This window comes from Canis lupus, chromosome 15 (genome assembly GCF_048164855.1).
Source record: "Canis lupus baileyi chromosome 15, mCanLup2.hap1, whole genome shotgun sequence".
Taxonomy (NCBI): domain Eukaryota; kingdom Metazoa; phylum Chordata; class Mammalia; order Carnivora; family Canidae; genus Canis; species Canis lupus.
Genome location: NC_132852.1, coordinates 25,034,880 through 25,060,737, shown reverse-complemented (window position 1 = coordinate 25,060,737; position 25,858 = coordinate 25,034,880). Strand labels below are relative to the sequence as shown.

General features: G+C 37.0%; 1 protein-coding gene across 11 annotated transcripts in view; it reads right to left on the bottom strand.

Moving 5' to 3' along the window:
• DLC1 (DLC1 Rho GTPase activating protein) overlaps positions 1–25,858 on the bottom strand; it is a 493,356-nt gene that overhangs the window by 174,003 nt on the left and 293,495 nt on the right. The window contains exon 1 of one of the 11 annotated variants that reach the window (XM_072776237.1): positions 2,578–2,716. The exons of the other annotated variants lie outside the window; for them this stretch is intronic. Within the exon in view, the coding sequence (XP_072632338.1) occupies positions 2,578–2,692 (115 nt within the window). The 5' untranslated portion in view covers positions 2,693–2,716. Of the gene's footprint in view, positions 1–2,577; positions 2,717–25,858 lie in introns of those variants that run through there. 11 annotated transcript variants of the gene reach the window in all.

The following is a 25,858-nucleotide window of genomic DNA, read 5'->3' as shown; positions in this document are numbered from 1 at the left end:
ACGGAGAGCCAGTGAAATTGATTGATTGAGAGAGAAAATACCCAACAAGGAAACCTAAAACTTTGGCCCATGGCCAAACATGTTAAACCTCTGGAAGAAACTGCAATCTCAAGTTAGTTTTTGAGAGATTTGATGAAAGTCATCAAAGTAATGGTCATCATGAAAATACCATTTCAGGTACTATTAAAAAGAAGTATTTCCTCAGAGGCTTCAAAACACTTATTTATCTGTCACTTCATTAATTTCACAACATCAAGTGAAGCAGGAGATTTGGACTTTCTACTGCCCTCCAATCTGCAACAGAGGGCAAAGGGGTACGATGTATAACAAAGATTGTATCTGATGTTTAGAGAAGTGACTTTTTGTGGATAATTCACAGCTTTTAGTTAGCCTTTGGTCAGGAGGAAGTTCGAGTACAGAGAAGTTTGTGGGGAAGGAGAAAAGTAAGTGCTCTTGAGCTCTGGATGTGCACCAAATTGGTCTCCATCTGACAAACACTGATTGAGCTATGAGCCATGTGCCAAGCACAGGGGAGGCATGAAAAGGGTCCAATTCCGCAGTAATCAGTCAGTTGTAGAAGCCAAAATTCTTTCTTTTCAAGTATAGTACCTGGATTCTCTACTGTGTGAATTACCTAATAGGTCATATTCATCTTAGGAAAGCTGGGCAATATAAAGAATTTCTTTCTTCAGCAGACCTGGAGCAGGTAAATTTCTATTTGCTGTTAGAGCTGTGGAAATGTTTAATTTTCATCATACATAAAAAGTAACTACTTTTAAGTGTTTTTCATTCGCTGCTACATTTTTGAGCCCATATACACTCTATGTATGGATGTGTGTGTGTGTGTGTGTGTGTATAGATACATACACACATGCAGACAAATGACAAGACGGAGGAAGTGACTTTCCAGGGATAATATCCTTATTCTAGGAGGTCAACAGCTATCAAAATCTCATCCTTTATGAAAATATAAGGGGAACCTTGGGAGGCAGGAGTGTTTGATTTAGTCTTACTCTTGAGTTGAAACACCAAACCACAAGATATTTTTGTGTTGTCTTTAATAAGATGTTATTTGTGGAACCTTTCCACTTGTGACAATGGATCTGTCAAAGAAGACAGCAATGAAAGATCTACTTTTTTTTTTTTTTTAAAGAGCCAACCAGTTATAGTTGTAGATTTTATAGTCCTATATCTTATTTCTTAAACTTCCTCTGGCCAATTGCAAACTGTTATCACTAGATAATACAGCTTAAAAAAAAAAAACTTACCAGAAAGTTGGATTTCTTTAAGGTATCATATTTATTTTGAAACCATAATAAAATGGCTAAGTTTAAAATATTTTGCCCTGTCTCCCCTACTTTATGATTAGACTTGACATTGTTTACCCTGCCCTGTATTGGGCAATATTGTTTAGTTTAACAAACAGAAAGATTTTCATGAGCATTAAGGACAAGCTTACAGCCTCACAAGCGAATATAACTAGCATGTTATCTTCATAATCGGTTATCACAATCACAACCCTTAAATTTCTCTTCAAGTCACGTCAGGACTGTGATGTGAAAGTCAAAGGACCTTTTATCAAGAACATACAGCACAGAAATCTGTTGACACTTGGAGGCCACGTGTAATATTTTTAACAATTCAGAACTTCACAGCGAGTATGAAAAACTACTGGATTAACCAAAAAGGTTAAGAAAATATCATCTCTGACCGATTCACGTAGATGACATAAATACAGGGACTTGCAGAGCCAACAAGGAGGAGCCATGAAACGGGAGTAGGATACGTTTCTAGAATTCAGAGAGATTATTTTATTGCTAGCTGCTTTTTCTATCAATTCATACTCTTAATACCAGGACCAAAGCAGAAGTCCTTGTTTCTTTAGTGTCCCCCTTGAAACACCATCTGCCATTTGGTTGCAATGTCACACGAGCCCTAGCACATCTGAATTGCACCACTGTATTTATGTTTTATTATATTTCAAACGCCTGCCTCCAGCATACCTGACACCCTCTTGGAACTCAGAGCAGCTCCAGGCTGCCAGAGGAAATACCAGCAGGCTTTCGCCCGGGCAGCAGCGCAGATTACTCCACTGACACACAGACCTTCCAGGCTGCTCTCCTGCAGAGACCAGGCCACCTGGGGCCACACCAGCCCCACGGGGGACCCCACCAGGGCTACAGAGCTCGGTGCTTCCCGCTGCAGCTGCTCATCGCCAATGATTTCCTGACACTCAAAAGGACCTTGCTTTTCTTTTCAAGGTTAAAAAAAAAAAAAAAAAGAACAACACACACACTCACACACACACACCTCCCATAAAACCTTATCTAGAAATAAGCAGGCCAGAAACCAGAGAGGCATTAGAGAAAAAAAAAAAAAAAAAAAAAAACCCACAACCATCCCAGCGACGTGAAATAGCAGAGGAAGGGAGATGGAAAGCTGGAAAGCACTGGCGTGACAGTGACGAACTTTTCTGCAGCCCGTGAGCCCCTGAGTCACCGGAGCTGGTACCTGCGGCTGGGCCCTGGATGGCTTGCCGTGCCGCACGCCCCCCTCGCGCCCCCGCTCGCCCCTCACCTGCCAGCCTTCTGTCCCTGGTGTTTTTCCAAATCGCATCCAGGGCCCTAGCGGTGGAGTCTCGGATGTGGTCGCTGAAGGACCTCCGGAGAGGGGCTCTCGGGGGCCGGGCCATGCCGCGCGCCCCGGGGCCCCCGTCGGGCTGGGCTGGGGCTGGGGCTGGGGCTGGGGCTCGGGCTGCGGGCGCCCTCGGCGGGCCCGGGGCAGGGCGCGCACCGCCGTGCGCCCTCAGGACGCCGGCCCCGCGGCTCGCGCTGCGGCCCGGCCGGGGAGCGCCGACTGCGGGCGGCCTCCTGGAGCGCGGCCAGGCGCGCGCGGCGGCCCCATCTGGAAGGGCTCGCAGGCGGGCCCGCGGCACGCTCGCGCGCTCGCTCCGGCGGCCTCCGAGGCTCGAGGGGGGCGGCTGCGGCTCCCCGCGGGCGCCAGCGACTGGGCTCGGTGCAGGCGCGGCCGCCCGCCTCTCTACTACCTGCCTCCTGGCCGGGCGATCCAGCTCCACCTGGCATTCCCGGGGGAAAGCAGAGCCGCGGGCGGGGGAGGGGGGGACGGGACGCGAGGGGCGGCAGGGAGGTGAGTTCGCATCCACGTTTGCATGTGACCCACTCGTCTTGGGGTTTTATTGCCTCGCGGTTGTAGAGGAGGCTGTTTCTGACCTCCAGCGTTCAACCTTTGGTTGCGGGGGAGGGAGGGAAGGTAGGGCTGCAGTGCGCATCCTGCAGATCTGTCTGGATTCTCTCTAGGAAATGGATGTTGGGTTTTAAAGGAAACATTAGTCACCTCCTCCTGTCTCCCTTCTAACTACGCTTCTACCTGCTTTAAGTGGTTTAATCAAACATTTCTAGGTTTTGCCTCTAAAGAAGGTCCACATGTCCCCCGGTTTTCGGAATCTTTCAGCTCCAACGAAGCCAACGTCATCGTTATAATTGCACACCCAAAACTCTGCCCCAAAGAATAAAACTGCCGAGCACCGTGAAATCAAAATATGGGCCAACTGCTTCTTTTACAAGATCTGTTTTCGACTTTCTAAAATGCCGAGTAAATCTATTTCTTTGCCAATGAATTTGGCTGATTTTCTGCTTTGTAGTGCAGCATTGCTCCTCTTCCCTCTCACTATCCCCTAAATGCCATCTTTTAACTTTCAAGGTTTGGCATGGCGGCCTACTGTTGGCATCACATACTATCTAAGGGCTAGTTCATAACCTTTGCAAAATTAGAAAATGCTGTAAAAGCACTTTGTAAATTGCAAGGTACCATGTGAGTACTAATTATTAACATAATTATTTTTATACATGAAATCATTTTCAACCCACACTGATCTCCAGAGTCTCCAAATTTCTACAGCTTGCAACCTCTTTCCCATCAGCTTTGACAACTTAATTATACAAAGGATGATCATTATAATAGCGTGATTGTGCTCACAAGTTAGAACACTAGTGGCACTGCTTATTAGTAACCCAGGTGTTTTCAACCATGTTGTTCCCAAATTATTAAAGCTCATGAGTCTCTCCAACTGAAAATGTGTGTCTTGATCAATATTGTCTTCTTTGCCTTATCACTGGGGTGGTCATAGATCAGGAGGCAACAAGTACTAACTGAGGTATGTAGACCTCGGTGCCCGAGGGAGCCATTTCCGAGGCAAACCTCTCCATTAAAAAAAAAAAAAATCTCAAAAAATTGGACTGCCAAAGTACCAAAAGTCTGTGTGTGCATGTATCTGTGTGTGCATGTGCATGTGTGCACGTATGTGTTTCTCCTTCAAAGAGGTCTGGGCATCTTGAAACAGGTTGACTCATTTTCTGGTCAGGTTGACCAAGGCAGGTCTGGTTTGTAGAGGAACAGCATGAAGTAACCATAGCACAAGTAGTGAACTATATACTCTGAGCTAGGTGTGGAAAAGTTGAGGATGAATAAGACATTGACTCTGTCTTTGAGGAGAAATCCCACTGACCACAAATCATTTCAAAATAGTGTCACATGTTCTATGATAGAAGTGTGTACAAAGCGTTATAGGAGCACCAAGAAGGAAAAGGTAGCTTGGATTCCTAGCTCCTCTTAAACACCAACCTCACCTAAATTTCCAGTCTAGATTTACAACATAAAACCATTCCCAGCATGAATATCAATAACTGATTGTATGAGTCATGCAAAGTGACTGGCTGTAATGGCATGAAGTCTTTTTATACCTAAACACAGAAAAGAAAGGGAGCAATAAAGGGAAACAGCATTTGTTGAATACCTATGACATGTAGATAGATAGACCCTTAGAGGTGTTATTATTTCCTCTTTAGAGATGAGGAAACTGGAGGGCAGAAAGAAGAGGTGTGAGAACGTTCAGAGAGTAAATGGCAGACCTAGGATTCATACCCAGGGCTGTCTGCATTCAAAGCTCATTAGCCTCCCGATCAACTTGATTGCTCATAAATTAATGACAGTGATGATAATGACCCATTAGGGCTTATGTGCGCTCAGCTGATACTAAGCTACAGGCCAAAGCTCTTTAATCTTAGTCAAATAAAATGGCCACTGGGCCCATGGTGTGGAAGAAGCCTGAGTCTCAGATGGGTTTTAGATGATCCCAGCTATGAAAATTGAAGGGCAGTGAGTCAAGATAACCAAGGCCTAGTCAACACATACTGTTTAATAATAGGGTACTCAAGTCTGATCTCCAAAGTGTTCTAAAATACCCTCCTTCTCCTCTGTGACATGCTCTTTCGAAAAAAATCCTCCTAGTATTTCACTGTAGCTCATCTCAGCAGTGAAAGCCTACTTATTCTAAGCACAGGTTCCATTTGATAGAACAGTCCATAGACCTAACCTCCTAAGAGGTGTGTGTGTGTGTATATATATATATACACACACACACAAAAGGAAACTTACCAGCATAAATGTAACTTTTATACCTCAGAGAAGTGGAGCACAGCTATATATTTTCAAGCAAGGTGGGCTTTATTTATTTAAAGATTTATTTATTTATTTATTTATTTATTCATGAGAAACACAGAGAGCAAGAGAGGCAGAGACACAGGCAGAGGGAGAAGCAGGCTCCATGCAAGGAGCCTGATGTGGGACCTGATCCCTGGTCTCCAGGACCACATCCTGGGCTCCAGGCAGCGCTAAACCGCTGCACCACCGGGGCTGCCCGCAAGGTGGGCTTTAATTATTGATTTAACCATATTCCAAAGTAGGGGTGGCAACTTGACTCCTCATTTCTAAAAACTCATTACATCAAATTTCATTGTGAAGATGTTTCGACTCCTTATAAATGAGTCTCAGCCACATATCATTGGTATGATGTAAAAACCATCTAATACACTGCCAATTTTAAATTATTTTTATTTTTTGTTTTTGTTCTGTAGTAGAAGAAATATTCCACGCAGAAGTGCTTTTCAAAATTCACCATTTATAGAATAATCCCTCAAGTTTTATTTCTACAAATTTCAAATAATCCAAGTCTCTTCTGACTGAGAGGTGAGGATTGTATATCATAGTTAATGTTATCTCAATTTGGCAGATGGGGAGAGTGGGAATATGAGAAGTTTATTGATTTTTTTCAAGATCCTGCTGGGAATTATAAAAGAAATGAGGATAGCAACATTATGCGTTGATTGCTTCTTAGTTCCTTTTTCTTGTGATAAAAAGCTAGTTTCAGCCATTGGTGGAGCTGCTCTTTGACCTGGGGGACTCTTGTTTGTATATTAAGGTAGAGACTTTCATGCAAGTATGTCCCTAATATTGTCCATCTAAGAAAACCATCCCATTTTGATAATGTATTAGAGTTTTTATCTAATTTTGTCTAATTTATAGTTTTTAATTTTCTTAATGCAAGCAAAAATTTTAATGTTATAATGTTTCTAGGTCCCATACACTTTGATCTAATGTTAGGGACTCCTTCTTTTCTAAGCCTGTGGTCTTATGGCCACTCTTATTTGCTGATACAACTCATTTAAGCTTCCTTTGGAGTACTTAGAACATTAGGATTACCCAAAGTGCTAGCTAGTAGGTTCTCTCGAAATAGTATGACTAATGATGGGAAATGAAATGTTTATTAAGAGTCAATGCCATGCTTAGATCTGGGTCTTTGGAACAGGAAGGAAACTATTAAAACCCCATTTGGTTAAGTCCTGTGAGAGACCTAGCCCCTGCAACAGCACAACAGGTTAAGTGAATGACAGTGCCTACCCTGGCATAATAGGTCTGCCTAAAGGGCTGTAACTCCACAAAAGGAGTTTTCCATTATGTATCTAGGTATCCAAAAGCCCATGACGAAATTTGTAGTATGAAAGTTTGGTAACTCTGAGGACTATATAGATGGTTTCTATTTTTCCCAATGAATAACACCTAGCATATGGGTTACATGCTGCCAATCTCTGTTTTCATTTTGAATTTTGTTTATTTAACATGACCGTCTTGAGTACATTTGCTCTGGTGCGAGTGGCAATTTTGTTAATTTGCTCCTACAATTGGAACCCTTAGGATTACATTCAGTTTGGTTGAGAATCTCCTCTGTGATAAATTGTTAAGTATTTTCAACCAAAGGGTTCAAGGTAAGGTTGTTTGCACCATCAGTTAGATATCTATTAATGCTTGGTAGACCAATAGATCACAATGACAGTTCTTCAAATTGGTTATCTCCAATCTCCATTTGTGGAGATTGCCTTGGAAGGCAAGAAGAAAATCTTAGAATCTATGTCTATTTACTTAGCTCTTTGAACTTTCTCTTTTTTCTAATATACAGAGCACAGTGATTTATGGATAAAATTTATAAGTAAATGTATGTGTATTTATAAATAAATGTATATATCAGAAACTAATGGGATTAGCAATCAAAGATTGCTAATGGGATTAGCAATCAAAGATGTTCAGAAACTATTTCTCTACAACTCCTGATATGTATCAAATATATACACTATCTTTCAGAGTAAAATCAATCTGTTGGGGGAATACTGTTGAATAAATGTGTAAGGGGCAAGGGTATAATAAAACAAGAAGTGAATATGAGGAAAGAAAAATGTTCTGACTAACACAATAGTACCTTCTTTCATTTTTAACTACTGAATCTCACTACTAACTATGCTTTCTGAAATAAATTTCTTCACCTGGGCTGAGAAAAGTCACCTTACCTGTGAGAAAGGAAACTGCTATATGCTATATACTGAATGTGTTTGTCTCCAAACTCATGTTGAAACCTAATCCCCAATGTGATGGTATTAGAAGGTGGGGCCTTTAGGAGGTGATTAGGTCATGAGAGGTGAGCCATCATGAATGGGATTAGTGCCCTATAAAAGAGAACCTGGGGTAGTCCTTGCCCCTTCTCCATGTGAGGGTTCAGCAAGGAGATGGTGTCTATGAACCATGAAGTAAATCCTCACCAGACACCACATCTGCTGGCACCTTGATCTTTGGCTTCACAGCCTCTAGACTGGGAAAGAAGATTTCTGCTGTTTATGTCACCCAGTCTATGGCATTCTGTTAAAGCAGTCCAAATAGACTAAGGCAGAGACAGACCTTATTTCAGTCCTGCCCCTTAATAGCTTTGTGATCTTAGGACAGCATTTTCACAATTGCTAAAAAGGGGATTGAGTAGATCCCTGATTCTGGTATGGAAGGAGAGATGGAAGTAAAGTATACAGATTCACACAGGATGGGACCTGTCCTGCTGAAGTGGAACAAAAAAGTTAAACAGCTCCACTGGGGTAGGGGTCTCTTTCCTCTTCTAAAAAGTATGCCCATAGACTCTTACCTATTAGTAAATTAATTGTCCCTCTGTATACTTTCCTCAAGCTATTTTCAAGTTGCTTCGAATATGTTTCCTTGGAGTTGTTCATTTGTTTGTTTTGGTTTACTCTCTCAATTACTTCCTTTCTATTTTTTGTTGACCACTTGGCTCTAGTTGGCTATACTAGTAATTTTGGCAAGAAAGACAGGAAAGAAAAAGTACTAGAGAATGGGAAGAGGAAGTAGTGATGCTCTCAGAATTTTTTTAATGTAATGATTTCAGATTTTTTTCTGTGTCATGATTTCAGAAGGTTAAAATATTTTTAATTCTATAGCAAAATCAATAAGGATACATCACCAATACAAGTACAAAGAAATAATATATCTAAAATTTATATTGTCTAACAAAGGATAGAATATCTACTGGTAAAATAAATTTTAGACACAGTTAAAACTTTAGGAAGATATTTAGCAAGGACATTTCCTTGCTTGTATTCTTCATATTCTTTTATTCCTTTTATTCTTCCTTTTGTCATTCTATTCTCCTATTGTTTATTCTTCACAGTATAAAATTCCAGTGTATTATGAATTAAAGGAGTCCAACATTATGACATAGAATTACAGTAATGTAATTTCTCTGCTTACCAAGAATTAGAGTATATTATGATTACTTGAATTGCTTTTATTTTCTTTATTTTTTAAAGATTTTATTTATTTATTTATTCATGAGAGACAGAGAGAGAGGCAGAGACATAGGCAAAGAGAGAATCAGGCTCCATGCAGGGAGCCCGATGTGGGACTCGATCCCAGTACTCCAGGATCACGCCCCAGGCTGAAGGCAGGTGCTCAACCACTAAGTCACCCAGGCATCACTTGAATTGCTTTTAAATTGCATTTATTTCAGCTCATACTAGTTTTATATGTGTCTTTATATTGACATTGCAAAAAAAATCAACCTCTTACTGATTCTGAGTTATAAGACTTCCTTCTAAGAAAAAAAAAATTCAAATGCTTTATTTTACCTTCATGTAAACTCACTGCCACATCTCTATAAAGAATGCCACATGGTGATTATCTTCTGGATCTTAACAATTATCAATAGCCTCTAATAATATGCTATACTAATAATAAAATCAAAAGCAATTTGGGTTAATGACTTAATGGTATATTCAAGCATATGCATTCAGGGATAATTCCGAAATCAGACCAAAGAGGAACACAAATATATTTTCTGTGTTAATACAACCTATTGATTATACCTTTTCAGCCATATTATTAATAAAAGTTATTTATTAAAAGATCCCCAAAACACTGCCAGTAGTAACAGGTTTGAATGTTTTCATAAAAAGTTATTTTACAGGTTGCATTAGTTTTTGTCCATGAAGTGATCCTGATGGTATACCACCACCACTACCACCCCCCCCCCCACACACAAAATATAAGACAATGTTTTTCAGAAATTGCATAATAGGTAATGCCAGACTGTGATTTCTGGAAGAGAGAGAGAGAGAGAGAGAGAGAGAGAGAGAGAGAAAAGATGAGCTTACCATTGCTGCAGCTTACTGCCTTATTTTCTGGCCACAGAGTAGAAAGATGAAAATCAAACATAACTTGAGGTGATAGACATCAGAGTTTATGGAGACTGAGGCAGCTAGAATTTGCAAGTCAGAGTGCCAAAGAAAAAAGAGCAACATTGTAAGCTCTGCAAATTTGCAGAGAAGTCTCCCCAGGCTTTTACTGAATACTGATCTGCACAGATGTGGAAGGAATTTTCCCAAAACTTGGGGAAAAAATATTGGAAGTCAATGAGCAGATAACATCCTAAAGCTCACACAGGGCTGGGATTAGTTTCTGTTCCACCAGTCAGCATGATGAGACCTCACGTAATACGGGGCCTAAGGTAGAAATCCCTAGAAGGGTTATTCTTTTCTAGGAGGACTAAATTAGTCTTAGAATAACAGCAGCTCTGGAACTGCCAGCAGGAGAAAGGAAATAAAGATAAGAGTAGAAATAACTGAAATTGAAAATAAACAATAGAAATTAAAAGATGATTCTTTGGAAAGATCAATGAAGTTGATTAATTTCTAGTCAGATTAACTAGAAATAAAAAGTGAATTTAACAGGATTTAAGGTTAATATAAAAAAAATCAAATGTATTTCCACCTACTAGCAATGAACAATTAGTAAGTCTCATTTACAACATGATCAAAAAATATGAAATACTTAGAGATATATTTAACAAATATGTATACCTAAATTTATACACTGAATGCTTTATAAAACATTACTAAAAGAAACTAAATGCCTAAATAAATAGAGACTTATACCATGTTCATGGATTTAAAGAGTCAATATTGTTAGGATGTGAAGTCTTCTCATACTAATCTATAAAACAATACCAATCAAAATTCTAGAAGTTTCTTTTTTTAACTGACAAGCTCTTTCTAAAATTAATATGGAAATATAAAGGCCCTAAATGAACCAAAATTTTTTTGAGAAAGAGATGCAGTGTTGGAGGATTTACACGTCCTGACTTCAAGACTTATAAATCTACAGTAATTAAAACAGGATGATGCAGATTTAAGGATAGGCATATAGACCAATGGAACAGAATAAAGATTTCAGAAATAGGCCATACAACATGTTCAGTTGATTTTTGATAAAGATGGCAAGGTAAACCAATGGGGGCGAATAATCTTTTTTCAACAAATAGTACTGGGACAATTGGATGCCATATGGAAAAAATAGGAACCTTAGCTCTTACCTCACACATTAAGCAAACTAACTCTAAATGAACCATGAACCATAGTAGTAATTTAAGAATAAAACTATAAGAGTTATACAAGAAATTTGGTGGCCTTAGTTAGGTAAAGCTTTCTTAGAATCCATTAAACATCAATCATTTTAAAAAATGGATAAATTGGAATTAAAAAACTCCTTTATCCTCTTAAAAAAGCTGCACAGGAAAGAAAAAGTCAAGTCACTGACTAGGAGAAAATATATCCAGAATATATATAATTACTAGTATAGAAAAAGCCCTATAATTTAATTTAATAAAAAGACAATAAGATTTTAACAAATGGACAAAAATTTTGAAATGACACTTTACAAAAGGAGGTATATGAATGGCTAATAAGTACATGAAGATATCCAATCTCATTAGTCATTAGGGAAATGGAAAATAAAATCACATTGCGTTACTACTACACACTGAAACTAAAAAGACTAACCATATCAAGTGTTGGGTAAGATCTTATATATTGCTGGTGGGAATGTAAAATGGTTTAATCAATTTGAAAGTTTGTAAGTTTCTTGTAAAGTTAAAACATACCCTTACCAACTAAATCTACTCAGGTATTACTCAAAAGAAATGATAATATAGTTTGTACAAACACCTGTATGTTAATATTGGCAGCACCTTCTTCCATTTACAGATAATTCTATAATCACAATTACAGTGATAAAGTACTAGCTTAGTGCTTGTCAGAGGCTGGGGATGAGGGTGAAGGTGGGGTGAGATTCACTATAAGGTACATAAGGGTTATTTTAGGGGTGATGAAAAAGAGCAAAATGAAATATTTTCAACATAAATAACCAACAGAGAGTTAATATCTATATTAAGCACTTCTACAAATAAAAAAAAGCAAAATAGAAACAACCCAAGTGAAAAAAAAATCAATGGATTTTACGAGTAAGCATTTTACAGAACATATGGAGGTGAAAGAATTGGGAAATAGAGGCTCAGGGTTCAAATTTTGATGTCACTGAAAATTCCAGAATAAAATCAAATCATTAAAACTCTGAATCTTTGAGAATCAGATATAAGTCTTCACAGGGAGATATGTCCTCACAGGGAGGGAATATGCTTCTTAAAGCATGATCACTGGCTTGGAATATGTATGGAATGTATATATGAAAATAATATCCCAGTGCTGTGTTACTGGATCAAATTGTATGAGAATTTTATAATAAGGCACTTCAGATATTATTAATAATAAAATTTATTTGAATGGTATCATTAAAGACTCAACTCTGTGTTGAATGATTATTAGTATAATTTCATTCAATATTATTAGTATTGGCATGTTATTAACCAAAACAATAAAAAGATTTAAACTCAATAATGACAGGTTACTTTTGGATTCCACTATTATATTAGGACATGTCATTTGTGTGGATATATATTCCTTTCTGGGGCACTAATGGAATCTTAAAAATATGATTACTTAAGTAAACAGGTATTTTGCTAACATTAGCAGAAAAAACACATAATTTTCACACTCTTCCTGATAAATAGTAAGCCAAAAATCTCTGCAAATATTTTAAATGAGAAAAAAATAGGAAAAATATGAAACTCTTACTTTTCTGACTGGCATGAAAAGCTAAAAAATACAAGCCAGGAGAAGAAAATAAAAAAGAACAGCCTTGAGAAAAGGAAAAATAGAATTATGGGAGCTGGAACTTATTTGCATAAATTACGCTGCACAGGAAGTGGCAGTCTGCAAACTTCACCTGAAAAAAAAAAAAAAAATCTGCAGAGAAGGTTGAGCATACTCCTTACTGAAGAAAAAAGCAGATGATGAAGGGCAGTGGAGATTGTTAGCAAGTGCTTCTTTTGGATAAATTCCTTTTCTTTTTTTGTCTTTATTTTTTATTGTATTTATTGTATGTATTGTATGTATGTATGTATGTATGTATGTATGTATGTATTGTGGAGGAAACACCCCCATTAACAGACTTTAGAAACATGGTGCCTGCACTGCTTCCCTAATCTTGAATTGGAGACTCAGGGGGTTCTGACCCTAATTTTTCCTCACACTCACTATTGTCTTGGGCTTCTTGGTCTTTGAGACTTTTCAATGTGAGGCCAATGGCTGGTCAGAGTCTGGATGAATGGGCCAGAGATGAGCACAGAAATCTAGAGGAAACATTTAGAAACTTCTTATAGTAATTGGACAAAGTAGTTGGAATTACTTCCTTAAGTAATTTTATGACTGTTGAATCTAATGATAAAACACTTGGGCTTCTATTTTTTTGTGTGTGTGTGTGTTTTTCCTCTCAATTTTATTTTCTAGTATTCTATTTTCATTATATTTTAAAATGATATGTGTCAGCAGGAGATGGAAAAAAAGAGGTCACCATAAACAGTTTAGGAAAACTTGCTCTAAATATATGTATAAAATATCTAGAGATAGTAATTACTTGAGTGTTTCAGTGGGTGGTACTTTAGCTCCAGTGTATCTAGATGGAGAGAAAAGATAAAAACACTCTTCTGTTCAGCATTTAATCAGCCTCTGAATTAAACAATTGTTGGTATTTGCACATTTCTTACTATTTGTTATTTACATGGAAGAGCAACAGGGTAAGCATTCTTAATATTTCAACTTGGAAATTGAAAAAAAATGCTTAAAGGAAATGGAAGCATTTTTGCTTTTGCAGTTTCATGCATAGTGAGTGGTTCACATCTGGCACCAAGACTATAGATCATCAGTGATGCAAGAACACTGCAAACTGAAATATTCAAAGAAAAACAAAGGGTGGATGGTGGCAGGAAATAGAGCAGGCAAATTTGTCATTTAAGAGTAAAATATAATTATTCTAAAGTAAACCTTTTTATCTAATTAGTTTTAGGAAATGGTTAGCATTTCTTAGGAGGATGATTTGCTCTAAAATCTGAAAATTGGAGATCTTTAGAAGAGACTATTTTCATTAGTTCTCTAAATTCATGTATCTTCTTTATCTTAATGATATAACTTGTTATTTATTATCATGAGCAATAGTTGAATTATAATAAAGCAGAATTCAGTTTTTAGAAACATATCACCAAAAGCAAAAGCACAACTCAAAAGTTTTGACTTTTTTTTCCAACCTCATTTACTTAATCCCTGTAATATATACATATTAAAAGTCCTTATGAACAGTGATTGTAGTTATTATCTAATAGGTTTCTGGTATTGTAGTACATCATCTAAAAAAATCTGGGGGTGCCTGGGTATCTCAGGTAGTTAAGCATCTGACTCTTAATTTTGGCTCAGGTCCAAAAATTTTGGAATTTTTGGCTCAGGTCATGATCTCAAGCTTGTGAGATGGAGTCCTAGGTTAGCTCTGTGCTGTGTGTGGAACCTGATTGAGATTCTCTCTCTCCTCTCCCTTTGCTCCTCCCCACCCCTAAAAAAATAAAAACACAATTTCTGCCTCTTTTTCCTTTACTACTGACTATAGAGTTTAGAATAAGGATGTCTGGATCTTTGCAGCTGGGATAGTACCACTGATTAATTTAATAAGATTTACTATTCTTAGTAAAAGTTATAATCACTCTTCTAGGCCTGCTGAGTCTGGACCCATCCTATTTTTTTCCAGTTTTCTCTCCTTCCAAACACAAACTCCATGCTCCAGCTGGCCAGGCTGCACAATTTCATAATCGAGCCATGTGTGTTCCCACTACTCTAACTTTGCCAACAGTTTTCCATGCCTAGAATTGTCTGTGATCTCCCTTCCCAGTTTTCAAGGCTTTTCTCTCCCCCATATCCTCTCTGGAGCACTCCAGCCCAGTGAACTCTCTCAGCTCAATGTCTAGAGTGTCTTGAGTATCTTGCCACCTAAGGTTACAACTTATCTTGCTCGGCAGGCTGGAAGCATTCTGAAGGGATGGGTTCTCAAGGTCTAGACCAAGTAAATTCTTAGACAACAAGAGGAGCACGAAAAACAGCTCACAGCAACATCACTTGTTCCTAGCCCTTGTACCCTTAACCCCTGGCCCTCAGCTTTCTACTGGAGGAGGGAGGAAGTGAGAGAGTAAGAGGGTAGCAAAGAGAATTGGATGGGCTGACATTTGGCTGGACTTGAGTTAACCTGGAGAAGGGAAAATACATCCCATTAAGGGCAAATTGAGGATTGTAGTCTTATTAAAGAATTAAAACATATTAGTTTTCAGCAATATGTGGTAGTGATTTTTCAGGGTCACTTGGGCTGTTTCTAGGATTACAAAATTACAAATTAGGTAATGTTTGTTTGTGTCATTCCTCATGTCCCTCACTGAACAGCTTCATACTTGAGATCTCTTCCTTTTCCCTAAAGCATTGCCTTCTGCCATCTGACTGTCCAGAGTCACCACTGCGTGGTGGTTTACTTCTTCACCCTCACTCTCCCCTCATCTCATAGAGATCAGAATTCTGTTATATGGGTTCTTGATAATACTTGCTGGGCTATTCCAAGAGGAAGTTTAGCTCTAGGAGACAGTATAGAGCTGTAGAAAAATTTATATATATAAAATATCCCACATATAAGAGAGACTATACAGTATCTTTCTTTGTCTGACTTACTTCACTTAGCATAACGCCCTTGAGGTCCATCGGTGTAGACACAAATGGCAAGATTTCTTTCTTTTTTATGGCTGAGTTGTATATATATATATATATATATATATATATATATCTCCATTCAATCATTGATAGGCTATTTCCATATCTTGGCTATTATAAACAATGGTTCAATGAACATGGAGGTGCATATGTCTTTTTAAATTAGCATTTTCACTTTTTTAAAATATTTTTTTAAATTTTATTTATTTATGATAGTCACACAGAGAGAGAGAGAGAGAGAGAGAGGCAGAGACATAGGCAGAGGGAGAAGCAGGCTCCATGCACCGGGAGCCCGACGTGGGATTTGATCCTGGGTCTCCAGGATCGCGCCCTGGGCCAAAGGCAGGCACCAAACCGCTGCGCCACCCAGGGATCCCCAGCATTTTCACTTTTTAAGATAAATACCCCAAGGCAAAATTACTGGATCATATGATAATTTTATTTTTAATTTTTTGAGGAACCTATTTTGAGGAACTTGCATACAAGGTTCCCTTTTCTCCACATCCTTGGCAACACTTATTATTTCTACTCTTTTTGATAATAGCCATTCTAACAGGCATGAGGTAATATCTCATTGTGGCTTTGATTTGCATTTCCCTGATGATTAATGAAGTAGAGCATCTTTTTATGTACCCATTGGTCATGTGCATGTCTTTTTTGAAAAAAAAATTCAAATCTTCTACTCATATTTTAAATGAGTTATTTATTTATTTCTTTAGTTATTGAGGTGTAGGAGTTCTTTATATACTTTTGATAATTCCTCCTTATCAATATATGGTTTGCAAATATTTTATGCCATTCAGTAGGCTATCTTTTCATTCTGTTGATGGTTTCCTTTGCTGTGCAGAAACTCTTTAGTTTGATATAGTGCTGCTTGTTTAGTTTTGCTTTTGTTGTTTTGTTTTTGCAGTCAGATTAAAAAAAGTCATCACCAAGACTTTTGTGAAGGAGTGTTGGCTTATGTTTTCTCCTAGAGTTTTATGGCTTCAGGTCTTACATTTAAGTCTTTAATCCATCTTAAGTTAATTTTTGTGTACAGTGAAAGAAGGTAGTCCAGCTTCATTCTTTTGCATGTGGCTATCCAGTTTTCCCAATTACACTATTTATTGAAGAGACCATCTTTTTCCCCATTGTATATTCTTGGCTCATTCATTGCAAATTTATTGACCATACATATGTAAGTTTATTTCTGCACTCTCTATTCTGTTCCATTGATCTATTTATCTGTTTTCATACTGGTGCCACACTGTTTTAATCACTGTAGCTTTGTAATTAGTTTAAAATCAGGGAGGGTGATGCCTCTGGTTTTGTTGTTCTTCCTTAAGATTGCTTTGGCTATTTGGGGTCTACTATGATTCTGTACAAATTTTAGGACTATTTGTTCTATTTCTATGAGACATGCCACTGGAATTTTGATAGGAAATGCATTAAATCTGCATGTTGCTCTGGATAGTATAGCCATTTTAACAATATTAATTCTTCCAATCCATGAACATGAAATAGCTTTCTATTTGTGTCTTCTTCAATTTCTTTCATTAATGTCTTGTAGTTTTCCATACATTGGTCTTTCACCTCCTTGGTTAAATTTATTCCTAGGTCTTTTATCTTTTTAGATGCAATTGCAAAAGGGATAGTTTTCTTAATTTCTCTTTCTGATAGCTCATTATTAGTGTATAGAAATGCAACAGAATTTTCTGTATTAATTTTGTAGCCTGCAACTTTACTGAATTCATTTATTAATTCTAACAGTCTTCTAATGGAATCTTTAGGGTTTTCTACGTATAACATCACAGCATATGCAAGTAGTGACATTTTTACTTCTCTCTTTCTAACTTGGATGCCTTTTATTTCACCCTCCCCCACCTGTCTTCTTCTGCCTAATTGCTCTGGGTGGGACTTAAAATTACATTTACTACTTTAACATGTTGTTATCTTTAGTTGATTGGATGAGCAAGTTAACTAGTGGCAAATTTGTGACTATATGACATAATGTGGCATCTTTGATTACTTTGCTTGTTCAATAAATTTTTCACACATATCTTTTCTCTCACCTTTTCTGTAAGCTCTTGCAGGATAGTATCTTAAATAGTTTTATATGTCCAGTACACTATTTGTTAAAAATAGACATTCAGAGATATTTCTGGTTATATTTATAATGTAATATAAATATAGTCATTCAGTGTCACAATCATTTGTCTTAAGGTTTAGGACTTTGTTATGCAAAGTACAAACTTTGAGGTACATATTGAGATTGCAAGCATGTGGAGGAAGAATAAATGGGAAACTATCATTAACATTAACCAGTGATGCCTCAAACTTTATTGTGGACAAGAACTCTCTGGAGAGTATATTATCTTAGAGATTCTTTGGCCTATGAGCCTCCAGGCCTGGAGTTATCTAGGAATCTGAATTCTTAAGGAAGCATTCTTCAAGAAATTAAGAAAATTATGAGGTACATTTTAACAAACATTGCATTAAATAGGTATGCCTTTGTTTTCTTTTTTAAAAAGACTTATTTATTTTAGAGAAAGAGAGAGTATTAGTAAAGGGAGGGACAAAGGGAGACGGGGAGAGAGGATCTCAAAGAGGCTCTACACTGAGTGGGGAGCCTGATATAGGACTTAATCCCAGGACCTCGTGGTCACGACCTGAACAAAACCCTAAGAGTTAGAGGTTAACCAACCGAGCATTTATTTATTTATTTATTTATTTATTTATTTATTTATTATTTTATTTATTTATTCATGAGAGACAGAGAGAGAGAGAGGCAGGCAGAGACATAGGCAGAGGGAGAAGCAGGCTCCATGCAGGGAGCCTGATGTGGGACTTGATCCCGGGACGGTGGGATCACGCCCTGAGCCAAAGGCAGATGCTCAACTGCTGAGCCACCCAGGCGTCCCGTATGCCTTTATTTTTAAATTAAAAATGCTATTTTTCTTTCAAGCAAAAAATAATTGGGTGTCCTTTAGGTGAAGACATTTAAAGATAAACTGGACATGGATTTTATGATATAATAGGGAGAATAAGCTTTAGTAATCATAAGGAACATAAAGGAATAAAAATCTTATGAGAATTTCGAGTTTAGTGTTTGAGCTTTCTGGGGAATAGGGCTGATTTCAGAGCAGAGGTGGTCATGGAAGGCTTTAAAGGGGAGATAAATATAGAAATTTGGAAACAGTATGAAAGAAAGTTCCTGGGAAAGGTAACAGTATTAGCAAAAACACTGCAGGATATAGAGGGTGGGTATTTCTGTGATGGAGTCTCAGGGGCTGCTGAACATGAGAAAGGTGGCTTGGCTGATAGGCTAGGGCTGGAGATCGTGGAGATATAGCTTTAGTTTGGTGAGATTCCATGTAAGAATGTGTAAGGGCAGGTAAGGGAAGAAAAGACAGACAATAAAAGAAAATCCAAACATCAATGCCATATAATGTATTTAGGGTTTAGGAGGATTTTTGGGGAGATAATAATTTAACAGTAAACATCTCTTCTTAATTATACTAAACATCATATCAGTGAGTGCTATGATACAAATATGTAACTTTATTTCTATGTGTTCTATGATATTAACTTCTATCATTTGAAACAAAATAAGACTCAAATTAGAATTAAAGCCAATATTAAAACTATTAAAGTAAAAATTTTAAAAAGGTAAAAATCGCTATCTAACCTGTTCTATTATATTAACTTCTATCATTTGATACAAACAAAATAAGACTCTTAAATTAGAAGTTTACAATATTAAAACTATTAAAGTAAAAATTTAAAAAAGGTAAAAATCACTATCTAACCTAATGCATTTCTAACATATAATTCCAGAGTTGAAAAGACATTTGTATTTTTTACTGTCTAGATTACTTATGTAGACACTTCAAGAAATAGAAGTGAGACTAAATTCTAGAAAATCACGAAGACAGTGTGAGGTATTCTCTTGCTCTCCTTCCTCCTAAAAACAAAACAAAATAAAACAAAACAAAATAAAACCCTGAAACCCCTAAGGGTTGAATAATTTAACTAAAGAAAACAAAAGAGAGGTAAGCTGAAGTCACGGGAAATGGAAGAGAAAGAGCAAAAGGCTGAAAACCTACCACAGATGGAGCAAAGATTTTCCAGATGTGGAATTCTTTCTATGGATCAGTGCTGTTAGCTTGGCTTACTGAGGTTCTACCAGGAAAAAAAAAAAAAAAAAAAAAGGAACTATGGCTTCCTTTTAACTTCTATCTGTAATCTAACTAAACCTACTTTGCTGAAATTTTATATCGTGTTTCCTTTAGGAAAATGTCTTGATATCTGTGATCTGTGGTTATTTTTCAAAACTAAGCTTACATTGTAGATGGGAATGCTTTTGGAATGCCTGAAGATATTTGTATGTGTGTCAGAATTTCTCCATTTGGAAAGACGTTTATAACATCTCTACATCACGGTCCTCTTGTCTGCATCACAAAAAGGCCAGGGTGCTGCCTGCATGTGAGGATGAGGGGTCACTGTTCTGTTTATGTTCTGTTGTCCTGGACCATCTGGGGGGATGGTTCTTGATTAGCTGCAGAATGATGAGTGCCATCTCAGTGTCAGGGTCACAAGTTAGACAGAGATGACTTTTTTAAAGGCCCCCAAATTTGGTGCTCAAAAATATTACAAAATGATGAAAGTTTCTGTATATAATAAACAAGCCAGCTTCCCACTTCACTATAGTTATAAAAGAAGAAAAGCCTCATGTTCCCCTTTGAGTCACCTAGCTGATCTTTCTTTGAAAAAATGAAAGCTAATTTCTTTATCATTGTAGCTAGAATATAGCCATTAGGGTCTCAGGGGAAGAAACATCACTGAAATACCCACCATGTGGGTAATTTTTTTAAATTAAAAAATACTAAGTCATAGAATATAGATATATCTAGGAGAATTCTGATTTTTTTCTCATAAAGATACTTTATTTAAAAAAATGTACCAAGTGTCTCCCCCTCAATTATTTGTTTATTCTTCCTTCTTTTGGTTTTACAATGTTAGCTATTATTATTTAATATCTTACTGTGTTTAGTGGAATGGGAGAATGTGATATAGTCTATTGAACATAAATTGTTGAGGGTATCAGCACTTGACTCAAACACATTACAATGCAAATCAAAAGCCAAATGGCGTGTTCAGGATAAAGTTGAGTGGTTTTAAAAAGGAGATAATTTATTTGGTCAGGAGGAAAGAGAAAATCCATGAATCTCATAAATACAAGATAAGATGGTGCTGATGTAGGTGAGTATAGCTAAAAGAGCTAGGAAAGGTTCTATGGGTTGCAGGTAATTATGAAGTAGTAAGATAGCTCTGTAGACTAAAAAGGCAGTATAGCTGTGAAAAGTTAAAATTTTATTGAACATTCACTATATACTTAGTTGATGGTAGGTCTTATAGATTAAAACTAAACAAAAATATGTGATGGCTTTTCATTGAGGCTGCTTATAGCATATTTTAGGGGACGGGACACATATGTAAGAAGCAGAGAATGATGTAAGACATTGGGTAAAATTAAATAATAGACAATTTTTGATACTAATTGTACATGCAATCTGAATTTGAAGAAAGATGTCTAATTATCTGAGTGTAAGGAACTAATTTATGTTTAGTCCAACTAAAAGCCTGAGGAGGCATGAGAATACAGAAATATTCTGCAGATATGGGACATAGACCTTCTAAGAATTGAAGTTGGCACCTAGGGAGTCATCTGGAATGAAAGAAGCTACTTTTTTCATTTCTTTCTCTAGTTTGCATTGTTCTGCACTTCTCTGTCTTAGCCCAACTCTGCCATTATTCTCTTTTTTGCAAGGTGGTTTCCTCTGTTACTTTATCTCACAGTCCATGTGAACTTTTCACCAAAACACCTATTGTAGGTTGACTATTTCTTCAGCTCATAATTTAACAGAGAGAGAGAGAGAGAGAGAGAGAGGCAGAAAGACAGAAAGAGATTGTCCATTGGTCTGCCCATCTCTTCTCTGACCTTGAGTCAAGTGTGTCCCTCCCCAACCCCTACTTGCCTGTCTCTTGTCCAGTGGACTTTGCATGAGTTAGGATAGGTGGTCACATGGACCTAGGATGTTCCTTGTGACCTAGGAGCAGTGAAACTTGTCTGATTCAAAGGAAGAATTAACTGAAGAGTAGAGCAGTCAGAGGAGGCGTGGTGGAAAAAGTGGCATTCAAATGAGTCCTTAAAGGAAAAGTATGGTTTGGAGAAAAAGAATAGAAGAGTATTTTGGGGGCAGTAAACTTTGGAAGCAAAGGCATAAGGACAGGAATATGTAGATCATATAAATTATGTGAACTCATACTTTCGTTAGACCATTAGAGGTGGAAAAATGGTGATATTAGGCATAAAGAGGTAGATAAAACATCAGCTTTGGAGCCCAAGGGATTCATGTACCATGTAGCTTAGTATTAGGAGGGTCTAGCTCTCTTCTCAGAAACTACATGTTAGGTACACAACAAATAACAGCTGTTGTAATACATATATTGAGTGGTAGTATTTTTCATTTGAAAACCTGAAGAAATTCCACAGGAAAGAAATGAAGTAATTGAAATCAATGACTAAAAGAATAGAATTACTTTTTGCCTAAAGACAAAAATATAAGTGGAGTGTGCAATTATTTTATGATTAATGAGTTTTTAAAAAGTGTTTACACTAAGAATGTATTAAATAAACTCTTTAAACTGAGGTATATCTATATAATGAAGTATTACTTAGTTGCTAAAAAGAAATTAGCTGTCAAATAATGAAAAGGCATGGAGGAACCTTAAATGATACTAAGTGAAAGACACCAACTGAAAAGCCCACATGCTGTACCATTGTAGTATCACACAGAATAGTTTCCTTGACCCTAAATCCTCTGTGCTTCATCAATTCGTGCCTCCCTACCTGCAACCCCCTGAACTTTTAACCATATCCATAGCTTTGCCCTTAAAAGAATGTCATATGTTTGAACTCTACTTTCCACTAAATTTTTCTACTTTTCCACTAAAGGAGATTACTTTCCACTAATCTAAAATTATTCCCCCCAAAACAGTTTATTTATTAAAATAAACCCTTTTAAGTGTACAATGCTATACTTAATGACTTTTAATAAGATGTTTAAGACTACTGGAGGCAATGCTGAGACAAAGAAATCACTCAACACACAATGACAACCCACATATCATTAAACATGAAAATGGCATTATTTCAAAAAGTAGGAAATTAATATGAGCAGAAGTTGTCATAGAGACTTCATGGTGAAGGTGAGACCTAAATGAGACCTTGGGAGCCGAGGGAGTTAATTTCTGAAAGGAAACAGGAGGATCAAAGGTCAAGTTATGTAGAAGCAAATTTAGGCAAAAAGTGTTGCTACCATGGTTACAGCGGAAGGTACATGTTAGAAGAGGATGGGAGATAAGGTTAGGAAGGAAGGCCAGGGTCGGATCATGGAAAAATTTGTTCATCAGCCTGAGGAGTCTTGGCATTTAACCACTACACACAGCATAGTAGTTAGGAGCATGCATTCTAGTCTGTGTTGCTTGCTTTGAGTCTTGCATTGAACAAAGTATGACTTTGGGTATTTTAGGAAACCTCTGAGTCTCAGGTTCCTCATCTCTATAATGTGGAAAATAGTAACACTTAACCTTATAAGGTTGCTAGAGGATTTATTGAGCTCATATATATAAAGTGCTCAGAAAAGTGCAGGCAGAGTAAACACTTGCTATTATCATTTATTCAACCATTCATTTGACAAACGTTAAGTCAAAAACCTTCTAGGAGGCTGAGATTACACTGATGCAGGGAAAATGTAGGAGATCAGCGCACAGTGGGGAAAACATTTGGGTAAATATATCCAAGAAGACCATAGACTTAAAAAGGCAGATAAACTAAAGTGAAAACTGTACTATTATCCTTTTTGTATTTGCTTAAATCCATAAGAAAGAATTGATTATTATATTAAGAAGTTTATAACATTAGCAGTTGGGAGTCACTGGAATGTGTCTTCTGGTTAGAAAAATCTTAAAGCCAAAGCCAAAACCACATTGTGGTGGGCAAACAAGGGCTTTGGGAGATCATTTTGCTTAAATTTGACTTATAGAATTTATAAGATCTCTTTTACCTGATTACAGTAATCAGGACAAAATACTTTCTTAAATCCATGGTCCATTCTGACATAGCCAGACTTGTGTTCTGCACAGCCTTCATACAACAAAATGGGCACCAGCCTTATCTTGGGCATCAATAAATTTGTTATGGTTGTTAATAACTATCTTGGATTTCCTACTTAAGATAAACCACGTCTCAAAATCATATTTTTAGTTTATAATAGAAATGCTTATAAATCCATCTGTAAGATGATCTTAAACTTTTGTCCATAGAAAAACAAATCAAAGTCCTTCAAATCAAGTGAGGTTCAATAAGAAAAGGAAAGCAAAGTCCTACCAGTAGAGTTTGTAGGTCACTTCATACTCAGAAGGTCGAAGTAATACTTTGCCATATTTACCTTTCCAAAGTCAGTGGACCTCTTTGAAGAAAGCAGAGTCAATGTACAGTTATCTTGTGAGTATATGTGTTTATATTCGTATTATTAATAAAAGTAACTGAACTGCAAATTGTGCATTGCAAACTGTATAAAGATAAATATTTGAGAGCATCTAAAAAATGATCAGATATAATTTTCAAACTAAATGAAAGTTCTATTGCTCTATAAAATACAACTAATGCAAAGGGGCCTTTTAATAAATTATTCTTCAGGGAAGATCAGAAATGACAAATTAATTTTTCTAGGGATAAAAAAAGTCAATGTCAATTAAAATACCAAAATGAAAAATTGTGTCATTAGCCTGGGCTGGTAGTTCCTAGCTACTCCTTCACAGTCCTGATAGCCATTCTTTCAAGGGATAAAGTAGGGAGCAAAATATGCACAAGACTTTTTGGAGGAAGAAATTTTAAGCTCATCAAATGTGAAAAGTTATTGTTATTGATAAGCTGGAGATTAATGTAGCGCCTGGAGGAGTTGCTGGGTATGTCAAATAAATAGATTGATTCCATCTTTCTTGGGCATCTGCTTGTGCAAGGAACTACACTGGATGTGGGGTGACAAACATGAAATTGAGGGGTTTAGGCCTTTAAGAGCTTACAGTGTGATATGGAAGATAATTCATGAACAGAAATACATCACAAGTATCACGATATGCCATAGAAAGATATAGCTGCCTTTGGCTATAGAGACCTGGGGAAGACCTTGCCAAGTAGAAGAAAAATGGTTCAAATTGGAACTCATTAAAGAGAATTATCATGTATTCGTGTCACTTGAAATATGATTGGGTAGAAAAGGAAATATGTTTGATTGGTTCTGGTGATACAGTAGATTTATTTTCCTACCTGGTAATAAATGAAATACCAACAGAACATTTAGAAGCAGATTCAGAAAGTTATTTGTATTGAAAAATATCCTATGAATTCAAGATTTTTGGCATTTAAGAATAGCTTACTTATATTTTTCATGAATTCCTTGATACCTGAAAGCTAATGTGTTTCCTCTCAACAGCCCAGTCGACCACAGCCAACTTTTCATGGATTAGTTTACATTAGGTTTCAGAGAAACTGAGAGGTTATGTGTGGGCATACCCTAAATTCCTTCCTCATAAAAAAGCAGGCAAGCAGAAACCATAATACTAAGAAAAGTGAAGCAAGTGAGTATTTATAAGCTACTAGTATAAAAATAATGAAATTCATTTTTGGAGAGTTAAAGGGAATAAAGAATTTGGAATGTTGGCCAAAGCCCTGCCTGGTCAGATAAAGACAATTTTCAGATCCTGCCGAATCCCCCCCCCCCCCCTTTTTTTTTCCTGCCGAACCCTTTTAAACAGCTTGGGGTCTTTACAGTCCCAGAAAATGCTTCACTTAGAATAGAATGATACGATTTTGCTTTTGGCTCTAGGAGTATTATGCATATGGAGTAAAGCATTTGCTGCTTTTTTTTGAAAAAAGGATTTTATTTATTCGCTTATTTACCAAACATCCAGGAACTACCCTAACATCAGGCATAGGGAGTATGAGTTGAATAAAACAAAATTCTGTCTTCCAAGGTGCTTACAGCCTAGTGAGACAGCACTAAAACTAGTGTGATCTAGAGAGATGACATAGAGCAGTCTTTCAAAGGAAAACTGAAATACAGCAGACCTATTTTTATTCTTTCATTAAATCTCAATAT